The sequence below is a fragment of the Jatropha curcas genome, chromosome 9, assembly GCF_041381405.1.
Source record: "Jatropha curcas cultivar XTBG-Jc1 chromosome 9, XTBG_Jcur_1.0, whole genome shotgun sequence".
Classification (NCBI taxonomy): domain Eukaryota; kingdom Viridiplantae; phylum Streptophyta; class Magnoliopsida; order Malpighiales; family Euphorbiaceae; genus Jatropha; species Jatropha curcas.
In genome coordinates, this window is record NC_143159.1 from 1,655,335 (window position 1) to 1,678,609 (window position 23,275).

Genomic DNA, 23,275 nt, shown 5'->3' on the forward strand with positions numbered 1-23,275 from the left:
GCTCAAGTCCACACGATCATATGCCTTTGAAATATCAAGTTTCAAGGCAAAAAAATACTATTTTACCTCTAAGTCAGTACTATTATATCTTTTGTTTCTTCAGTGTCTAGTCAAAGATACTTTCATCTGAATAAAAATATTATTTATGACTAATTTGGTATATAGGTGGACACATATATCAAGTATAAGTAAATCTTTTCGATAAAAAATATCCTTATCTAAATTAAAAAATTATTTTTATTTAATTATGTTGTATGTATGGATGTACATACGAGAGTAGATAAATTGTTGACATTTGGATTGAACATGAGATAAGAGCAAGGTTTTTCTCATCTTTCTTGGGCAACTTGTTTATATCATCAAATTTCATTTGTCGTTTTATGTTGTTTGATTGATGGAAAATGCGGTGTATAATACATTACAAATATATTGAAATTTTGAAGGGAAATTCCTAAAAAAAAAAAAAAAAAAGGAAATTTTGAAGGGGAATGCTACATAACCAGTAACACTATACACCACCTTATCTTTTTCATAATACATCATTTTATTATCACAAATATATCTATAATATGAGATAACTAAGAAGCAAAGGTGTTTACAAAACTGCCATAAATCATCCTTACTGATTTGATTGGATTCGATTCGACTCGATTTGATTTGATTTAATTTTACATATTGTCAATTTAAGTTTGGATCCAATTAATTTTTAAACCTCCTAAATCAAATTATGAGGACACAATTGAATCACTGGAAACTAGCATTCAAACGGCTACTGAAAAGTTTTAATAAGACAATAACAAATTTGACATGCTAGACAATTTTTACTTTGCAAAATGAAAAGTTCAAAATTTAGAATTATCACTCAGAATTATTAGAAGGGTTTTACTGGAATATTTTGATCCAAATACGTATACCAACCAGTACATATATACATATTATTCTTTTGAGAAAAAAAAAATATTGCCTTTTAGATCTGCGAGTGGAAGTCACGTGCACGATTCTAGATCAGAGAAGGAACCCTTGTTGCCCTTTGATCTAACTGACCGGAAGGCCCATTGTTTTTTAACCCACGTATAGAAATTAATAACATGGCGACAGAAGTTAAAAGCAGCAGTGGCTGGTGGTGGTGGATTTTCAAGTGGGGAGACATAGACACAGACACAGGCACAGTGGAGACCATACCCTTATTAGCTTTTTTTACTCTCTTTCAACTGGTAACACAAATAAAAAAAGGGACATTGTTGCTTCAGTATCTTTTCCATACATACAGGCATAATTAATTACCTCTCACGTGTACACTAAAAAAACCAGGCTAAATAATTCTTTTCATCTTTATCTTATACCTTTAGAGTAGCCAATAGGATTTGAAGGATGTCTCAGCAGCCATAGATACAAACTTGGAGGCACTAGATTTCTGCTATGTGGGTCATAGGATCGATAGTTTCTTCCCTGTTCCAATCTTGATGAACTCAGAAGTCGCCTATTTGACCAGAAAAGAAAAAGATACTTCATTTTTTCTTTACGGTAGTTCCTGGAGCCTTCCTTTGGCTTTGCTTCTAGATCGATCTCATGCAGTTCTTATTATTATTATTATTATTACAAATTTTGTAATAATAATAATATATTTTTTACACGTGTTTGTTTCAAGCAAAATATAAGACATTATTCATACAAGTTTAAAATTGTTTTTCTTGTATAAATGCCCATGTTACTACATTAAGTCAAATGAGGTTAAGATCTGAATTTTCTATTTCATTATTTTCTAAGGGAAGTGGAGGGATAGGAGTAGAAACATAAATTAAGAAATCAAGAATGGAAATTCTTGAGGTATGGTTCAAAAACTTTTCTTTTTTATAAAAAATAAACACACTTTTTCAGAATAAGAAAGATACCATTTTCATTTTGGTTTCTTTAGTTAGTAATTTTTCCTTTTACTACTCCTGTCGTTTCAGTATTATGACCCCTAACAAGTGTTGATACCGTATCAAACTCTATTAATATTGCTGTTAATGTCGACACCTGAAACAAAACCAACTTAACTTCTTTTTTTATTCTTTTTTTTTAAAAAAAGAAAATGATGCATGCATGAGAAGTAATTCTTGAATATATATATACGGCTTTTTGATTTGATGTAGCTTTATTAAATATATTCATTCATTAATTAATCATTCTAAAGCATTGCATATATTACTATATGTGTTAATTGGTAAACACCATTGTCCATTGTCCATGTTTATGCTTTCGAATATTCGGGACGCTACCATGTCAATGAGCCTTTAATTTTGGACCGCGACCTTTCTTCTTCTTCTTCTTCTTCTTTTTCTTTATAGATATATATATATATATATATATATATATATATATATATATATATACACAGGAGCAAATAACTTTTATCCATCCAAAAATCCTGGACAAACTGCAAGAAGATTTTCTTATTGATTTCGACAATCGATAACAAATTAATATCATTTTGGTTTTCAATATAAGAACATAACAATGAAATTAATTGCATACAAGACACAGAAAAATTAGGGGTTAGAAATTGGTGGGTGTTAATAAGTGAACAAGACCCTAGTCTAAGAAAAAGGGTTAAAGCTATATATATTGTACTTGATAAATAAAGAGAAAACAAGAATTACTATTGGCCAACATTGACAACTTTGATGCTTTATGATATGGAGTGAGGACCTAACTCTTTTGCACTTATATATATATATTTTCTTTCCTTCATTTCCAACATAAGAAAAGTGTAAGAGTGTGCAATGGACATCGTTCCTTATATGTCATAAAGTAAAAGAAAAGGAAGACAAGACATCAATGGTGGCATATCATGATTCTTCTTTGTAAATATTTATGTAAAGTCTATTCTCACAACTTGCAACTATTTTTTTCTCATTTTAATCAATTGAGTTCTATTAATTTCTCTCATGTTCCTGATAATGACAAATTTTTTCTATTAATTAGGCAGCTCGTGAACCAGAATTAATCATTCCTATCAGTTACAGGTAGTACATAAAGAATAGACCCGAATGGATGAGAATCGTGAGATGTTAGATAAAAAGAGAAAAGTGAGATGAAGCAAGTGAAATATACAGTAAGGCTACTATTCTGTATATATATAACCTTATGGGCTTTATAAGTAGCTAGGTTACTGAAAACAAAAAAGTTCACCTCAATAATTGTTGTTGGAGTATAAAAGTTACGATATGCTTACTAGTTATATATATTGGTCAGTCATGGTCATTTGGAAAAAAGAGTAACGTGCAGTGGTCCCTTCAAAGATATCAATAAAACGCAAAAGAACAACAAAATCCAGGGCCTGAACTAAGTTGATGAAAAGCTGGTTTACTGCCAATATTACAGTACACATGGGATCGAAGTTCTTGATAGCTTAGTTAATCTGAACCGATGAGACATGCACTAAACTAGCACCAATATTACTATTAACGGCACATATATATAGTTTTTGAAAGTTTCTTTTTTTTTTTTTAATTTTGTTGGGTATGTAATTCCATTCTTGAAGTTACCTAAGGAGGTCACTAGCTGATAAAAGTTGCTTAGCTGCTTTGCATTTTATAAAATACATAGTGGGTATAAACTCATTGTATCATTTTATGTACAATTACGATTTTTGGTGTGTAATTTTGTGGTGTAAGATCAGCCTACAATTTTGTTTTTGTCTGTGTCTAGATATACACATCTTAGCTAGCAATTTTGGTTTCTGTCAATCAGTTGTAGGATCCACTTGATGAATGCACAACACAGAAACTCCCAACAAAATAAATGGATACAGGCATTCTCTATATATTGGATTCTAGAGTGCTGACTTCTAATATCTTTGAAGAGGGTTCAAGATTGTTTCCTCCAATATGTTAAGTTTGTACCTGCTCGTATATATTGGCATTAATCCTACCAATGAAGCAGTACAGATATTGGAGTGATCAGTACAGATATGGTTCCATTAAAATTAAAGGTGCAAGGTAATTCAAAAAATGGGTCAACGTACATGTGACAAAGAGTTAAAGAAGAAGGAGAATACTAACCAATATTGTACTTGCTTCTGAGAAGAATAACGTCCAGATGAAGAAAATGATAGTAGTAATAATGAAACCAATGAGGTAGGAATCTTCGACTTTACAAGCACAGCAGGATACTATTTCATTAGGGTTTAGATTATTGACCAAGGTTAATTAACTAATTAACGTTTTAATTTTTTAAAAAAAAAAAAAAACTACAAAATAACTAGCTTTTAAGACATCTCACTTCAAATATTACAGTACTAGCTAGTTTCAATGTTGTTGATTTACGATGTAAGAGACTTAAAATTCAAATCTTGAAAAATTTTCTGAAATTATTCAAGCTAGTAAGAATTGCACTTTCAAGAACAAATAATGGGTAGGAGAAAAGGACGACAGAGCTATAAGTATAGAGCAAATTAAAGTGATTATGGTGGTCGGTGGGTCTGTAGGGTTAGAGGAGGGTCCATTAATTTCAGCTTTTGCTTAGGCAGAATTATATAGTACTCAATTAACAAGCAATGATTTTCACATGCATGCTTTGCTTTTCCCAATTCTTTTGAGTCAACTTTTTTTGCTTTTTGTTTTTTTTTTTCTTCCCATTACTGATTACCTTAAGTCGGAGGAAAAGATTTGCTTGCACTGTATATTATACATCCTTTGTACGTGATATAGGATTGCATCTACGGATAAATTACTAATGAATTGTATAAGATTTTATCAAAGTATTATCTCTGACGTCAAGATAGAGACACGTTAATAACAAAAATAAAAAATAAAAAAAGCCCTAAAAATAAAGTTTTTTTTCATTATTTTAAGAGAAATTAAATTTGTAGAATTAAAACTACATAATATGATTTTTTGGCAAATAAAGAATCCGTCAATATTTCACCTTTTTTATTCTCCTCTTGTTTCCTCTTGACGGCTTCAACCTTCAAAGATAATGTCTCAAAAAGCAGACATAGAGAGCCTGATCTTGCATGGAAGAACAGTATTATAAAGTGATAGACCATCACAATCAGTCTGCGCATAGCTATTTTCTTGGTCTATATATTATTTATATATAGTTTTTTCCATTTCTGAATTTAACCTTCGCTTTTAAGGCAACATCATGGTATATTGATACGAGGATTTAAAGCATTCCTTGCCTGCCATAATGTATCTTACACCTTGATTTGTCTGCATAATTTAAACTCAAGATTTTTATTTAAAGATTTGTAATTTTCATAATTAAAATGATTAAATATTGATAATTAACAGGTAATTGAAAATATAACTGAATAGTTAAACTGAAATGCTAATTACCCTATCTAAAAAGATGGATTCCCATGCCCCAATTCCCCGACCAAAAGCTAGATTCCTTGATTTGATACGTACTAGGCTGCTGCTTTAAACACAGAAGAAGCTCTTCCATCCAAAGAAAAAGCAGAACTGATCTTCCAACCGTGGCCATCAAAATTTTATGTGAGAATATCAGCAAAAGGCAACTAACAGATGCAGAACATATTTAAAAGATTGATGATTGTGTGAACTGTGAAGAGAATCTAATAAACCAATCAGTTAAAATAGCAAAATCTCCTATAAAAAGAAAAGGGAAAGCTGTCGACTTTTACAAGTTCTATCTGTTAAGATATTTTTTTTGAGGACCATATTAGTTGATTTGAAATAAAAACATACAAGTGAACAAGAATCATATTCTTATATAATTATGTTAGATTAATTAATTAATTAAAAAGAAAATAATTGGACCATTATTACTGTTTATAGATTCATGCATGCACTCCAAGAAATTAAAACCTAAAAAGCTTTTGTCAAAAGGAGTCAAAACCTGCTGGCTGCTGTCTTTGAAATCCTACCTAAGATTTAGGCATGCGGTAGCAAGAAAATATGCTTAGAAGCTGACAAGAATCGCATATATAAATAAAAACATGGTACTATAATACAACCTTATCATTTAGTATTACTTTTTCCATGACCAAGGAATGAGAGACTTACTAATATTGTGTGCCAAATTAATCTCTGGCTTTGTAATTATGACGATCTATTCGGTAAAATTAATTGTTTTGGCAGCTGTGAACTATTTTAATAGTGTTTAGCTGTTAACTGTTTTAGTAACTTTTGATGAAACGTTAAAAGTTAAACATTATATGAATTAATTTTTCACAAAATCTCTTAACCTCTAAAAGTTAATTTAAAAGCTATGTTATTTAAAAGAGCTTTATTTTGGTCTCCAAACACTTTTTTTCATTCAGTGTGATCCTAAATGAAAATTTTAATATCTTTTTGGAAACATTAGTAACCATGATTAAAATTGTCAGGCAACCATAATCTGCTCTGCTGTATGCATCTTGGGCTCTATTGGCCAGACCCAATACAGTTCTTTGTATCGCCATTTATGGCATAAGCAATTTAACTTGGGACTTTGAGGTCTGCACCTTGCACATGCATGACGCGGCCCACTAAGTTTGATTCTAAACAAGGTGGTCCAATCCAAGAATCAAGATTAAGAGCCGTAATCACTGTTAACTCTTTAAATTAAAGAGAGATTGTCAGGCACGTACATCTAAACAACACATTAATGGCTAAAACAAAAGTTTGAGTGTACCTGCATATATCATTTTTAAGCTAATTGTTCAATACAACAGCAGGGGAACAGTCTCTTCATGCAAGCTCGGTTATCACCACAGTACTAAAATACATTTTAGATATTCTAACATACAACAAAAGTTTCCCCAAACTCTTACAAAACCACACCTATTTACAAACTGGATGGGCTAAATAAAGGTCATTCGCAAGCCCTTAAACAAAAGTTAGTCAAATCATGCATCGACCGCACATCTGACTGGTGCATGCTTAGTTTAGATTATTAAGAACAAAAGGGTACAACAGCGAACATAAAATATAAAGGAACTAAAGAGTACCGCCAACAAAAACTTCCTCAGCTCAAAGCAAAATAACTTTCTTAGGCCTCTCGATCTGCAGAATTATATGGAACAAGATCAGGCAAGCATCTGCCCGTTGGCTGTAGCTTCTTCAGGATGGTAATGGAGGATCTCCCTCCACATCATCTCCCGAATCATCTCTTCACCTAAATCCTCATCTATGTCAAGATCAATAGGGACTTGGGCTGGGGGATTGCTGCTGGGATCATACAGTGGGGACATATAAGGGTGTTGGAGTGCTTCAGTAACAGTTATTCTCTTCGATGGGTCAAAAACAAGCATTTTCGTCAGAAGATCAATTGCCAAAGGATGGGCGTTAGGATAAAGGCGAGAAAAGGGACTTCCTAGGGAATATGGAAGTGTTTTAATGTATTTCTTGGCCTTGGGATTATCAATAAATCCAAGATCCTCCTCCCGTTGGCTGCCTAGGATGTTGATGATAAGTTTAAGCTGGTTAAGACACTCTGTACCTGGAAATATAGGTTTCCGGCCTAGAAGCTCCGCAAAGATACATCCTACAGACCAGACATCAATAGATGTCCCATAGTTATCACAACAGAGTAGTAGCTCTGGAGCTCGATACCAACGAGTAACAACATACTCAGTCATGAACTGGCCCTTGCCATTGCTAGTACGTGCAAGCCCAAAATCACAAATTTTTAGATCACAGTTTGCATTGATAAGTAGATTCCCAGGCTTCAAGTCACGGTGGAGAATATTTGCAGAGTGAAGATACTTCAGACCCCGGAGTAACTGCACCATGAAGTTTGAATTCATTAAGACATGAAAGGCTTATGGTTGCAGAAGCTTAAAGAATATAAAAGTGTTTAAATGCATGTCTCAAAAAGGAACAACAATAAAAGAATGCTGAAGCATGGCAGTTTCAGTGCCAGCGGTCCAAAGCAGAGGAGGCTATAGAATAGGAAGATTCACAGATTGCACATAGGTGCAGCATATAAGCACATTAATTGGTTCCAGTGCCAGACAACAAGTTAACATAAAGTGAAACATAAGACGCAAATATGAAGCTATATAGAAGCCTAACAATTTCACCAATTATAGCAGAAGCAACAAAACCTTGGGCGATTGGAAATTATTTGGATGCCCCTTCAATAAGAAAAGGTTGATTATCAGTTTAGAAATAAATAAAGCTGCAAGCAATATGAATGATAATCTCCTAAATTTGAAAAAAAAAAAAGGGGCATAGTCCTCATTCAATCCAATCTCAAGCAAGCTAACCCACACGTGGTAGGCAGTTTATTAACATAGAAAATCAACTTCACTTCCTGCACATCCATATGACCCTCAAAGATGGATAAGGTGACCATCAGAATGGAATCTACGCACAAGGTTACATTTAATTGTTGAAAAAAAAAAAGGTGTACAATGATATGAAATATCTCATGGCCAAGATTAGTCATAACAAGATTCTATTCTAATGTGTTGTCTGGCACAATGTAAGATAGATTTCAGGATAGCTAAATAGGATCCTATAAGGGAAATCCATCTTGCACATGTTGCTTCTGAATTCTATCTCAGATTCTGTGTCTGTCACTATTTCCTTTTTTTTCTAAACATAATAACAAATCCGAAAAACCAACTAACAGAAACAAACCGGCAATCACTTAATTGATTTAGCACAATCTCACTTCCTGACTTGAAAGTTGACTCGTGCATCCAAAACAAAGGGCACTAGAATAAAATCAAAGCAAGAAGTTGTCTTTAAGTGCTACATGCAAGCTCACAAATGATCTTGTAAACAATATTTATAGTTCAAAACTAAACCTAATTCTGATGGTAATAGACATAATTAGCATAAGAACATCTCACATCAAAGCCCCTTAACATTGTATCCTGATTGTAACATGCAAGCCTCATCAAACAATTGTCCTGATTATTAGTTTATTATTTACGTTGCACCACAAGTCACAACCAATATGGCAGGTGATTGGAAGTTAAGAAACTTGCAGTTAGAATAAGACATCATATACAGCAGATATTAGTATTGTTCCCGGTCATAAAATGGGAATAATACTATTACCTACAGCACATACAGCAGAGTATATTTTTACCTGATTAATTAGTTCTATTACCACAGATGTCATATGAAGTAAACTGCTGGAGATTAACCGTCCTTTTCAAATTCAGTACTAAGTCCAGTTAAAAACATTTCTTCCACTAATAGGCTAGCATATACACACCTGGAATAAGAAGTACTGGCAGTGATCATTGCTTAGTGCTTGAGAAGACTTAATAATTTGATGTAGATCTGTATCCATGAGTTCATAGACTAGATAGACATCCTTGAAACTTCTCCTATGAATAGGCATCATTACATCCTTCAATTGAATGACATTTTCATGTCGAAGGTGCCGGAGAAGCTTGAGTTCCCGCAAAGTTCTCAGTGCATCAACACGATTCTCAAAAGCATTGTGTATTTTTTTGATTGCAACTTTCTCATTGGTTTCTTTATTCACAGAAGAGCATACAATTCCATAGGCACCTCGGCCAATAGGCTTGATGGGGACATATTTCGTGTCAATCTCAAACAAGGTTTGCCACATAGAATAGTAATGTTTACCCTGGATTCTAACCCCATTTGGAGGCTCAACTGGAGTCGCCATTTCCTACAAGTCATTAAAATGAAAATCAATGTTAAAAACAAAAGCGTTGTACACTGCTCATACTGTCAGGAAACATAGAAACTGGGCATTCCTCAAAACCCAAAACTGAACAATTACATCGTAATGTAGAATGTGAATATGAAAATGTCACTATACAAAGCGAGGCCTAACCATCGCATAACATAAATAACAAAGTCTTTTTGTATGGAAACTTCCCAATTCATGCTTTGGTCAGAACGCACCATCAGAGAAGATGGATTTATACCTATAAAATTAATTCGCAACGCAACCATAAAACCTCCATTGCATGTTTAGCGATCCCATTTAAAAAGCATAAATTGCAAAGCTTACCTACAGCATAAATATGCAAAATAGGAAAAATCGTAAAGTCATCATGAAAATCATATAAACCAGGGAAATAAAGAACTTACCTTTGATCTCTTTGAGGTATTACTTATCCAAATAAAAGAACTTTACAATCCGTTCGCATCTGAACCCATCCCCAAACTCTGCTAAAATTCTCTTACAACAAAACTTAAGCTCCTCCAATTCCTAACAAACAAAGCCATTATTTTTCCAAATTTATCAAGAAACCTCCACGAAACCCCTCTCCCATAAATTCAATCGACCCACCATTTTTATCACCTCAACTCATTCACACAATTTCGTGCCATAAGCCCATAATTGCATCAATTCTCTCCCAATAATAAAATTCCTGGCTTCTGTATTCGATCTGTCGCAGTGACGTGTTTGTCAACGGTGACTTCTACGAAATTTCGCAGCGATCAAGATCCGTTATCTCGTCGCGATCAAAGTAGGGCACAAAAGCAAAAGACAAAATAGAATTAAAATAACATTATTAACGGATTAATTAATAAATTAATGTGGATATTTTTTTAGGTTTCTGTCTTGTAACGACACCCTATTATTAATTTTCCTTCTTCGTTCTATCCGTAGCCTAGCCTGACGTCTTAGGTTCAAATGATTCTCTCGAACGGTGTCGTTTGGACGATATACAAATTAATTTCTGGGAGCTGTGGATAATATCTTCATAACGGAAAGCATATTCTTCCCGGGTTCTAAAATCTAAAGGAGATAAATTAAGTTATGGTGTTCCCGACGCAGTCAAAAATCTGCTTTTTCTTCCAATTAAAGAATAACAAGTGTTGGCCATGCGGGGTGTTACGTGTCGTCTTCTTATTTTCTGTAAGAATATGGAATAGAATTTCATTGGAGACCTCTTTCGAAAAAAATATAATTGAAAATTTCACAATATTATTTCTGCCGTCAGCGACCTCCCAGGTAACTTCAAGTAAATTCAAGTTACTGAAGTTAAAAAAAAAAAAAAAAAAGTTTTTGTTGGTATTTCGTAAATGTTTAATCATTATTTTATAAAGTTATATGTTTTATAAAAATTACAAGTCAGTGACGATTTGTAGAATCAAGTGTAGTTTTATTAACACCCTGTAAAAAGATGTGACCTTTTTTTGTAAAAGTGCTTTTTTTATAATAATTAATAATTTAGCAATAGATAAATATTTAAATTAGTAAAAAAATATAATCCAGGTACATCACATTTCATAAAAAAATATTTTAAAAATTTAATGATTTAGCAACCACCGGTTATATCTATTATAAAAAATAAATCCCTTATAAAATCAACTCCATATACGATTTAATTTCTCTTCACCAGAAAAGTTATATTTTAATTTATATAAGGTAATTTTAAAAGAAGAATTTAATGAGTTGGGTTTCTTATTTTTAAGGAAAATAAAAATTTAATTCCATATACACGAATGAATTGAGATATTACATTATGTGAAAATAAATAATAATATACATAAATCTTGCTAGAAATTTGTAACTAACTATTATTAAATCTATATTTTCTATAAATAAATATTATTTTTCTTCTCATATATGTATGTCTAGTTTAATTTTCATATAGATTAAGAAAATTAACAAATATAGTAATACTACATATTTATTTTATTTTTTTTTAAATTTTCTACTAACATTAAATGATGTATACATAATTGAGAATTTTAAATATACATTAAATAGGAGTACAATAAAAATTAATTTTTATTAAAAAATTAGAAATATATTATCGGACAAATAAAAAAAAAAAAAGAAAAAAGGAAAGTGAGGAAGAGAGTATAAGTGAAGAAATATGTAAGAGATTTTCATTTAGCAATTGACTGTCGTCTACGCATGATAAAAAGAACCGTCAGAATAAGACAGCCACGAGTTCCACGACTAACTCGAGTAGGACGTGCACTTATGCTGACGCGTCGCTTATTACGGAGGTTTGATTCTGTGGGTGCCTGTCCAGATAAGCCGAAAGCTCACGCACCAAATCAAATAAAGAAATGAGAACACATAAAATAATCTGTTAGAAAGAAAAGAAAAATGATCTCACAGTTGTTTGTGCTCTCGCAAAGAGGAGATAACATCGTCTTCCGGGACTGTTAAGTCTCTCTCTCCCTCTTTATTTGCTCTTTTACATCTGAACTATTAATAAACTAGCTGGTAATTACGATTATCTATCGTCTCCAATGGAGCTTGGCTTGCTATTAAATGAATTTCATTTCATTTGGTTGTTTTCTATGGTAATCAGTTGGCTTTACTCTTAGTGTTTTCTCTAAAGAGCATAAAAACTGGTTATGTTAGGATGTGATTTTGTGTTTGTGATAATTTATGGCCTCTGTTGTTGCATTTGAGAAAAGGAAATTTTGTTGCAATGTAATTGGAGTGAAAAATGATGTGACCAGCAGTTTTGACATTACTTGCTTAATATGAACTGGAAATAGCAAAATCTTCTTGAGGAAAAAAATGAACTTTTATTGTTGAAGATTTAATAATGTTGTTGAAGCAATGCAGACCGTGGGGAAGTACCGAAAGGGAGTGCCGAAATTTTTTTCCGCAGAGTTAAGTTTTGGAAAGAGGATGAAGGAGGGGATGCTCCACCTGTCTTTGTAGGTATTTTCTGTATGGATTGAATTTGAGCATAGTACCATTTCTTATAATTGTAATGATTATGGTTAAATTGGTTGCTTCTACTTTCAAGAATTTTACTGGAAGTTTGTAACTTTGTATTTCTAATAATTATTATGTATCGAAAATGATTCCTTAACCATGTTAGGAAGATATCCTGTCCAGGTGCTTCATTTTTGTTTTAATGTTAGGTACCATTTCCAGAGAAATAATAATTAATTTGTGATTGAACCTATACCTTCTTTCTCCAGCACATGCTGATGTCTTCTTTGTATTCATAGAATGTGGATGGTGTGAACTACTTTCATGTGAAGGTTGCTGGCTTGCTATTTGTTGCAACAACGAGGGCTAATGTCTCACCTTCACTCGTTCTGGAATTTCTTCAAAGAAATGCACGTGTCATCAAAGATTACCTTGGTGTTCTCAGTGAAGAGTCACTGCGCAAAAATTTTGTGCTTGTATATGAATTACTGGATGAAATTATTGTAAGTATATTATTATATATTGTCTTTGCATGTCTTCTCTTTGTTGAATGTTTTTTTTGGGAGTTAACTGCTGTTAGTCTCATATGACCTAGAAAAGGATATTATTCAAGATAGAACAGATGGCCAAAAAAGGATCCATGAATTTTTGTAGATGGCTTATAAGCATAGTTGAGATTAGCTGCTTACTGCATTGTCACTATCTATTTGTTTTTCAATTATTGACAATTATCTACAGTCATTCCTATCAATTTTTATTTCCTTCATGTTTGGTGAATATTGCAAACACAATTAAATGTACTAAATGATACGTTCAGACCTATCATTGAATCAGATTGCTGGGAAAGCATAATTTCCTCAAGAAATCTTTTGTCCCTGGAAAGATGCGTAGAAACTGATTGGTGCCTTTTCCCTATACTTGTATATAACTCAAGACAAAAGATGTAAGTAGGAAATTGATTGATAGAAATTTTTTGAAAATCCTTTTCCTCTTGTCAGACATCTTTGGCAGAGCAGAAATGATATATAGAATTTTAATTAAAAAACAGGATATCATTTAAAATTGGAGGTATTAGATTTTACATGTATGACTCATTTTACTTATAAACTTAAAAGTTTTGAAGTTTTTCTATGATTCCTATTAATTGTCTACTGTTGTTCTGTTTACAATCTGGTTCTTCTAAATTTTTGTTTCCAGGATTTTGGTTATGTGCAAACAACATCAACTGAGCTTCTGAAATCCTATGTATTTAATGAGCCAATCATGGTTGATGCTGCAATTCTGCCAAACCTTGGTCCTGCAGCCCTTTTTGTGGTAATATTAATATAAGCAATTACATGCTGTTGCACCTTTTCTTTGGCCGTCAACAGGATTGTACGTATAACTTTTCCCACTGGCTTGCTGCAGGAAGGGGCCAAGAGAATGCCTGGAACAGCTGTTACCAAATCAGTTGTAGCTAATGAACCTCGTGGCAGGAAGAGAGATGAAATTTTTGTAGATGTAATCGAGAAAATAAGTGTTACATTCAGTTCTAGTGTGAGTATTTATTAAACAATATAACTATTGAGGAAAAAAAAAAAAGAGCAATTTATGATAAGTGCCACATTAGTTATACTCGCACTTGAGTGTAAATGCAATTCATTTCCTATAAGTGTCACTTTGATCCACCTGTGCCTTCCCTACCTACCACCCCTTTTTGTAACATTTTCATTCATTTCAACCTTTTTTTTTTTGGTTTTTATTAACTTATTGATGGTCATGCAGGGATACATACTTACTTCTGAGATTGATGGCACCATTCAAATGAAGAGTTACCTTACTGGCAACCCAGAAATCCGGCTTGCTTTAAATGATGATTTAAGTATCGGAAGAGGGGGAAGGTCAAGCTATGGTAGATCTATATAAAAAACTTTTTGGAACTTTTAAACTTTGTGATGCTTTATGGGTTTTTTTTTTTTTTTTTTTTTTTTTTTTTTTTTTTTTTTTTGGTGTTGCAGATAGAGAAGGTATGATAAATTTATTAGAAATCTTCCAAGCGAATACAAACCTCGTTGTTTCCAGTTCCAATCGTGTTTAACTTTTCTTTTTCTGCTGAGGAAACTATGCTTTTGTTTTGCATAATCAGTTATTTACCTATAGATGAACTTTATACCTTATGTCCGTTAATCAGCATTAACTGATTAAATGACTCACTCAGGCATGAACTACTCAAGAATTTACATCTGTTAAGTAACATTCTGTGCCTCTCTGATAGTGAACAGCTTTTGAAAGCTATCTGACATCATACAAAAATTGTTATAATCAATGTATACGATTGATCTGCTGAGTTATTAGTTTTACTTTCTTGGGTTGCTACTGGCAACAGTGAGGCTAATTCATGATTTGAATTTCCAAGTCATCTTCACCTATTTCTTAGATGATTTGAATTTTCAAGTCATATCTTTCACCTATTTCTTAGAGTATAAAACGGCACTTGTTCAGTGAATGGGTAGTTAACACCACCACTTTTCTGCTTGCTTTTGATTTTTATTCATAGTTTCAGAAAAAAATATGAGGCAATTTACAATAATTTCAAGCATTATCTTTTTTGTGCTGTATCAAAAATATTTTACAAGAAGTATTTCAAAATTTTTTTTCTGACTTGTATTTCGCTTTGCATTGTTTTTAAGCTGATCAAAGTGGATATTTGAAATAAGTATTCATATAGCCTACCCCAACTAATTTGAGACTAAAGCTTGGTTGTTGTTGTATCTTTTTTGTGCTGGCTTTATCCGCAGAAGAAAATTTGCAAGATATTTTGCAATTAGTCACATGTTTGTTTCATCTCATGAAAATAATTGTTCTGCTTTCTGAGACAGATTACAGTAGTGCATCTGGAGCTGGGTCAGTGACTCTGGATAGCTGTAATTTCCATGAATTGGTACATCTTGATAGTTTTGAAACTGACAGAACTCTGATTATGGTGAGTATCAATGAGAGAAGGTGCATATAGTTTGTTATTATTATTATTATTATTATTATTTTTCTAAATATGCCTTTCACTTTTTTACTCTTGGAGATTATTGAGTATTTCTTCTCTTTGACAGGCTGCACCGGAAGGTGAATTTTCTGTCATGAACTACCGCATTTCTCAGGAGTTTAGGCCTCCCTTCCGTATTAATGCATTAATTGAAGAAGTGGGACCTCTTAAGGTGAACTTGACTTTTGTAATTCTAAGTGAACCTTTGCTGACTGCGTTTCCCCTCTGCGCTGCAGGCAAAAAAGAAAGCAAAGCACTTTGTCATTTTAATCTAATCTTTACTTGACTTCACTACTTCTCATCCAGGCTGAAGTTATCATTAAATTGCGTGCCGAATTCTCATCCAGTGTCACTGCAAATAGTATATTTGTGCAGATGCCATTGCCAGCATATACTAGCAGGTATTTCTACCCACACTAAGCAAAATATGCTCAAGCACAGCTACATTTACTTTCAGAAAAAATGACTATTGACATGCTGGTGTTTGGTTTTAATTCGCTTTCTGAATCATAAAGTTTGGGTGGATAAATGACATATGATAATTTTCCATTAAGTGCTATTTGCCAGTAGCTGGATGCATCTAATCTTCTCATGATAAATTGCAGTCAATATGATGGAGAATCAGTGAATGTTACCAACCAGAGAAATCAATATTTTTAGCAGAAAATAGAAGAACAGATTGTAGGGAAGAGAGGGATTAATTTGTATTGTTGGACTTGCTGGATTACAAGAGTTTAGGGAAAGCAATAAAGGAAACAAGGATAAAATGATTGGCTGAACCAACCCCCAGGGCAAGCCCGATACAGCAAGAATGCTGATTACATAGAAGACAGAAAAAAGATACCCCTTTCCCCAAACTGTACCCTATATATACACAGAACTAGTAACAAACTATGCTGGCGTGTATCTGCTCTTTTCTTCATTCCCAAGGATGATCCTCTTAGCTGGCTTCCCTTTCCTGGTATATACCCAAAATGCCCTTTGAGTATCAGCTATGCGCTCATCATTGCCACCCTCATGAGAAGCAGCCTTGTCCTCAAGGCTGAAGTCAGGAAACTGAGCCCGGAAATCTGCTTCGTTAACCCAAGTAGCATTCTCTTCCGTTTGTCCATGCCACTGTACCAGGATCTGTGAGACAAGTTGCCCATTCTGTTTGGAGGTCTTCCTTGCACACACTTTGAGTGGCTCCAACATAGGCTCAATTTCTGCTTCCATAGTGTCCGGTAATTTTCCCGCAACTGCATGATCTCCTATCACCTTCTTTAATTGAGAAACATGGAAGACCGGGTGAATACGAGCAGTTGATGGCAACTTGAGCTTATAAGCAACAGCCCCGATCCTTCCCAATACCTCGAATGGACCATAGAAGCGAGCAGCCAGCTTAGCATTGATACGGTTTGCTGCTGTTTGTTGCCTATAAGGGCGGAGCTTGAGGAAAACTTTATCCCCCACTGAGAATTGAACAGCTCTCCTATGCCGATTGGCATACTTAACCATGAACTGCTGAGATCGTAACAAATTGTGCCGGAGTTGACGAAGTATCTCATCTCTATTTTGCAAATGTTGTGATAATGCCTCCACACTAGTTTCTCCGGGCAAATAATGTTGTAGTGTAGGTGGGGGTCTTCCATAAACAACCTCAAATGGCGTCTTCTTAGTTGCACCATGGTAATTTGTGTTATACCAATATTCTGCCCATGCCAGCCATTTAGCCCATTTTCTTGGCTGTTCGGAGGAGAAACACCGTAAGTAGCATTCTAGGCTTCTATTTGTGACCTCGGTTTGCCCGTCAGTTTGGGGGTGGTAAGATGAGCTAAAAGAGAGGGTAGACCCTTGGAGCTTAAATAATTCTGTCCAAAAATGGCTGAGGAAGATCGGATCTCGGTCACTCACAATAGTTTTCGGTATGCCATGTAGACGGACGACCTCTTTTGTGAAAACTTCAGCCACCTTTAGTGCTGTAAAAGGGTGTTTCAAGGCAATGAAATGGGCGTATTTGGACAGCCTATCAACCACAACCAGTATGCAATCAGCTCCTTTTGATTTTGGAAGCCCGGATATGAAATCCAAGGAGATATCTTCCCAAATTTGGAGAGGAATGGGCAACGGCTGCAGTAAACCTCCCGGGGATTTAGCCTCATATTTTTGGGTTTGACAAACCAAACAAGCTGCCACAAATTCCTTGATTGTGTCCATCATCTTGGGCCAATAAAAGTTTTCAGCAATTCTCTTGTAGGTTCTAAGTGCACCGGAGTGACCCCCCATAGAAGTAGAATGGAATTCATTGATGAGCTTGGGTATCCACTTAGAAGAGGATGGAAGAACTAACCTTCCCTTGTAGAAGAGACGGCCCTGGATGAGAGTGTATGGTGGTTGACTTGATGGCTGGGATGTTAAGGCCGAAACAATTCCGGACAGTTGCTGATCTTGATTAATTTCAGCTTGTATCTCATCCCAATCTACCCATTGAGCTCTGGACAAGGCACAAATTTCCATGTCTTCATTGCACCTTGATAAAGCATCCGCTGCCCTGTTTGTTTTTCCGGACTTGTATTCAATCATAAAGTCATATCCCATGATTTTAGCTGCCCAATATTGTTGAGCTGGAGTGGATACCTCTTGGTGCCACAAATGTTTCAAGCTTCTTTGATCTGTTCGCACCGTGAATTTCCTTCCAATCAAATAAGGCCTCCAATGACGGATAGCCAAAACCAATGCCATCAATTCATTCTCATAAGCGGACCGGGATAATGCCGGATCTCCGATGGCCTTACTAAAGAATGCTATAGGTCTGTTTTGTTGCATAAGAACAGCCCCTATTCCGGACTTGGATGCATCCGTTTCCACCACAAATTCCTTGGAAAAATCAGGCATAGCAAGGACCGGAGAAGAGGTGATTGCTGCCTTTAATTGTTCAAAGGCCTTTTGTGCTTTTGTTCCCCAAGCAAACTTACCCGCTTCCTTCTTAAGTAGCTCCGTTAATGGCCTAGCAAGCTGCCCATATCCAGCGATAAACCGTCGGTAATATCCAGTCAAACCCAAGAATCCCCTCACTCCCTTGATATTGGTTGGAGTTGGCCAATTGAGTACACTAGTCACTTTGTTAGGATCCATAGAAACCCCATTTGCTGAAATTATATGGCCCAAGTATCCAACGGACGTCCGGCCAAAGGTGCATTTCTTGCTATTGAGGTGGAGTGAGTGAGTTTGTAGGAGCTGAAATACTATCTTCAAATGCCTTATGTGATCTTTCCAATGCTTGCTATAGACCAAGATGTCATCAAAAAACACAAGGACAAACTTACGTAGATGAGGTCGGAAGATGTCGTTCATAACAGCTTGAAAGGTGGCCGGGGCATTGGTGAGCCCAAATGGCATGACTAAGAACTCATAATGCCCGGTGTGTGTACGGAAAGCTGTCTTCTCAATGTCAGGTTCTGCTACCCGGATTTGAAAGAACCCACTTTTCAGGTCAAGTTTAGAAAAGTAACTGGCTCCATGAAGTTCATCTAGTAATTCTTGGATTACCGGAATAGGGTATTTGTGAGGAATGGTGACCCTGTTGAGCTGCCGGTAATCGACACAAAACCTCCAGCTTCCATCCTTCTTTTTTTACCAGCAAAACTGGGCTAGAGAAAGGGCTCGAACTTGGCTGAATAACCCCAGGAGTGAGCATCTCTTGTACAAGCCGTTCAATCTCATCCTTCTGATGGTACCCATAGCGATAAGGCTTGACAGATACTGGTCCATGTTCCGGTTGGAGTATAATTCGGTGATCAGCTGACCGTTTAGGAGGAAGAGTAGAGATCTCAGAGAACACATTATTGTAATTGGTAAGTAACTCTCCAAGTTCAGCTTGTTGTTTCTGGTCAAATAGCTTAGTAGAGGCTGCCGGGGTTTTATCTGTGCACACAGCCCATAAAAGAGCACAAAAGTCAGTATTAAGGAGTTTAGAAATAGACCTGCTATTGGTATGTTGACGAACAAGGGAAGGATCTCCAGAGAGGAGTGCTTCGCCGTCTGGATGTGGAATTTTCATAGTTAACTTTCCCCAATCAACTTTTACCTCCCCAAGAGTCTCTAGCCATGCTACCCCAAGAATAATATCCACTCCGCTGAGTGGAAAAATGTAGAAATCTCCTGTAACTTCCAAGGTTCCCAAATCTAACAGCAGTTTTCGGCAAACCCCAGAGGATTTGAGACGGTGACCATCCCCCAATCGCACAAAGAATGGGATTGTTGGCTCGACATTTACCCCCAACTGTTTAATTAAGTGCATTGAGACAAAATTGTGGCTAGCTCCACTGTCGATCATAATGACTACTGCTTGCGTTCCCAATTTACCATGTAGCTTCATGGTTTTGGGCCTTGATATTCCCCCAGCTGAAAATAAAGGCAATTCTAGGTGGGCAAAATGAGCTTCATCAACCTCTAGTGGAGGTTCTGCAACTGATTCATCTCCCATGTCAAATGTTGGAGGAGGTTCTTTTACTAAATCCTGATCTTCACCACCAATTAGGGCCATGAGGGATTTGTTTGGGCAGACATGGAGAGGAGAGTATGGTTGCTTACATCTGAAACATAGACCCTTCTCTCTTAATTCCTGGTATTCCTTGTGGGAATAGTGTTTGATGCCTCTGTTTTTGGTAGTAGCATCGGTGTTTAATTTCGTTGTTGGGGCTGGAGATGCGAGCTGCTTAGTAGAGTTCCCGTAAGATCTGACGGAAGTGGGGTTGGTAGTGATGGGTCGGTTTATGGGTTGGGGATTTAGGTTTGATTGATGGGTTCGGGTCAAGAGTGGAATAACAGATTTTGGGCTTGGGCTTAACCCTCCTCTTAAGGTGTTGTCGCCGGAGTTGAAGAGAGATGAGTGTCGATTTGAAGAATGGAACGACAGCTCAATCTCGATTCCTTTCGCGGCTTGCATCACCGTATAAAGATCGGGAGCATCTTTTGGTTTGATTCCGACTCGTATTTCGCGACTGAGACCATTAAGGAATATGGCGATAAGCTGCGACTCAGAGAAGTCTGGAGTTTCTGCTGCTCTCGAGACAAATTCGTTGATATAGTTGACAACTGATTCTTCTTGCTTGGTTGCGACTAAAACCTCATATGGGTCTGTAATCCCTCCACCAAACTGTTTAAACAACTCGGACTTCATGGTGACCCAATCCAGTTCCGGGTTCCGGTGTCGTATAAAACGCAACTAGTGAAGGGGATGGCCTTGCATTCCAATAAATGCCTGAGCTATCTGCTCAGAAGGGGGAATGCAATGGAGTTCAAAAAATTGCTCGGCTCTGGCTGTCCACCCAATTGGGTCGGTTCCATCGAAGGTAGGCATGTCTGTTCTTTTGTGATGGAAACTGAAAGAGGGTAATGGGTTTTGGGTTATGTTTGTGGTATCGTATTGATGGGTCTGTGATTGTGGGTTTAGAGAATTTTGGGTAGACGTGTTGGAATGGGTTTGTGGTGTTGCTGGTGTTGTTGTGGTGGATGGTGTAGAGGTTGAGGGTTGAATAGGCTCCTTTCCCTGTAGAGTGAGGAGGAGTTTTTTTATCTCGTTAAAGTTTTGGTCAGATTTCTGGGAATAGGTTTGTGTATTGAGCTTGAGAGCATCTAATTGCTGGGTTTGGTTTTGCATTTGTTCGGTTAGGGCGGCAACATTCTTCTCCAAGGCTTCTACTCTTTGATCCATTCTTGTCTTGGGCATCTATGACGGATCCGGCAGGTCGGACCAATGATGGAGAATCAGTGAATGTTACCAACCAGAGAAATCAATATTTTTAGCAGAAAATAGAAGAACAGATTGTAGGGAAGAGAGGGATTAATTTGTATTGTTGGACTTGCTGGATTACAAGAGTTTAGGGAAAGCAATAAAGGAAACAAGGATAAAATGATTGGCTGAACCAACCCCCAGGGCAAGCCCGATACAGCAAGAATGCTGATTACATAGAAGACAGAAAAAAGATACCCCTTTCCCCAAACTGTACCCTATATATACACAGAACTAGTAACAAACTATGCTGGCGTGTATCTGCTCTTTTCTTCATTCCCAAGGATGATCCTCTTAGCTGGCTTCCCTTTCCTGGTATATACCCAAAATGCCCTTTGAGTATCAGCTATGCGCTCATCACAATAACACGCCCAAATCGTGAATAAAAGGAATGATATCATGTGAGAAACATCGTAAAATGTTACATTGGTTGCACAACTTGTTGAGAAAACTTCATTTATGTTATCATACATAAGTATAAAATACTTCATACTGGGGCAGTAGGTTGCTGGCTACTCTATTTTTCCATCTGATAAAAGTTCATTTCAAATTTTCATCCCAGCTGCTATTGAAGATTTTTCAATTAAAGCTAGTAAATGCGTCCAGGGTGTCAAATACTTCTAAACCTTTTCTTTAATGCTGTAAAATGGGTTAGAATATGTGATATAGATGCTTTTACATGCTGTTGTTAGTATCAACAACAATTCTTAAGCTTTTCAGATAATTTCATAGGGTATGGTGGACAGCCCAAAAGAAAACATTGCACATCAGAAAGGAAAAGACAAGATCTAAAGAAACCTTATCTTGCTGGAATCAGAATTACATTGATAGCACTGATTATTTGGGCAAATTTCAGGGCTAGTTTTGAGCTGGAGCCTGGCACAGTTGGAAACACCACGGACTTCAAGGAATCAAGTAAGAGACTTGAGTGGGGTTTGAAGAAGGTAATAGCCAAATTCAATATTCTCTTTGTTTTCATGTTAGTAGTTTATGCTTTTTATTATTTATAGCAATAATTTTTCCACTCAAGCTATATGCTTTTGAGTGTGCATTCACTGGAATAAATGAATATCACTCCTGGATGTAATGCATTTTAGATTGTTGGAGGATCTGAACATACGCTACGTGCAAAGCTGACATTTTCACAAGAGATGCATGGTAAGAGATTGTTATTGGTTTTGTTTTGTCGGTTTAATCTGCACATGCTCTTAATCCCGTATGCTTTTGACCTTTTTATTACAGGAAATATCACCAAGGAAGCTGGACCGGTTAGCATGACCTTTACTATTCCGATGTACAGTGCCTCAAGAGTTCTGGTAAGAGATTGATTTGACCAGATCAATTATCATGTTAACAAGCTAACACCTTCAGTTTTTCCAGCTAACCGTGCTATTCATGCATGTCTTGTTTTTACTTGTTAGAGATTGTAAAATCGGGTTAATAATTAAATATAAGTTTGACCCAACCTAATTAGAAATGTCATTGCACAATTAACACCATAAGGTATTATTGATTTGCTATTATGCATTTATTGGATGCAGGTAAAGTACTTGCAAATAGAGCAGAAGGCATCAACCTCAAACCCATACCGATGGGTGAGATACGTCACGCAATCAAATTCGTATGTTGCTCGTTTATGAATGATTGCATCCCTTCCCTCCCACCTGTATTTCATGCTCCTTTTTATAATTCCCTTACCTTAATCAAACGACAACGACACAAAAGGAGTAAATAAAAATGCTGAACCTATTTAGAAATTTATCTAGTTATGTCTTTGCCTTTTTATCAGTCATTTACATGCTTTGATGATCAGGGCATATATACCAATAGCATCATCAAGAGGGTTTTGACAAGAACTCGATTCTGCTTTATCCCAAAATTGAGAGAAGAAGAAAAACTTAGATTAAATTAAAGTTGGA

General features: G+C 35.7%; 2 protein-coding genes across 6 annotated transcripts; one reads left to right on the plus strand and one right to left on the minus strand.

Moving 5' to 3' along the window:
* Nucleotides 1-6,598: 6,598 nt before the first annotated feature.
* LOC105633840 (mitogen-activated protein kinase homolog NTF3) lies at nt 6,599-10,505 on the minus strand. 2 transcript variants are annotated; one of them, XM_012216532.4, is made up of 4 exons: nt 10,017-10,505; nt 9,851-9,936; nt 9,163-9,588; nt 6,599-7,714 (listed from the first exon to the last, which is right to left on the minus strand). In XM_012216532.4, exons 3-4 carry the CDS (start codon nt 9,583-9,585, stop codon nt 7,019-7,021), a joined length of 1,119 nt encoding a protein of 372 aa, XP_012071922.1. In that variant the 5' UTR covers nt 9,586-9,588; nt 9,851-9,936; nt 10,017-10,505; the 3' UTR covers nt 6,599-7,018. The 2 variants fall into 2 exon arrangements, with proteins under 2 accessions (XP_012071922.1, XP_012071921.1); XM_012216531.4 differs by lacking the exon at nt 9,851-9,936 and having other exon boundaries at nt 10,017-10,502.
* Nucleotides 10,506-11,896: 1,391 nt separating this feature from the next.
* LOC105633839 (AP-4 complex subunit mu) lies at nt 11,897-23,117 on the plus strand. 4 transcript variants are annotated; one of them, XM_012216529.4, is made up of 13 exons: nt 11,898-12,055; nt 12,469-12,563; nt 12,864-13,067; nt 13,762-13,878; nt 13,972-14,100; nt 14,329-14,455; nt 15,423-15,526; nt 15,651-15,755; nt 15,890-15,984; nt 22,213-22,300; nt 22,454-22,514; nt 22,599-22,672; nt 22,898-23,117. In XM_012216529.4, the coding sequence occupies exons 1-13, from the start codon at nt 11,998-12,000 to the stop codon at nt 22,994-22,996; spliced, it is 1,356 nt and encodes a 451-aa protein (XP_012071919.1). In that variant the 5' UTR covers nt 11,898-11,997; the 3' UTR covers nt 22,997-23,117. The 4 variants fall into 4 exon arrangements, 3 of the variants coding, with proteins under 3 accessions (XP_020534781.1, XP_012071919.1, XP_089581982.1); XM_089725856.1 differs by lacking the exons at nt 11,898-12,055; nt 12,469-12,563 and adding an exon at nt 12,620-12,773; XR_001046840.4 differs by lacking the exons at nt 22,599-22,672; nt 22,898-23,117 and having other exon boundaries at nt 11,897-12,055; nt 22,089-22,300.
* Nucleotides 23,118-23,275: the final 158 nt, after the last annotated feature.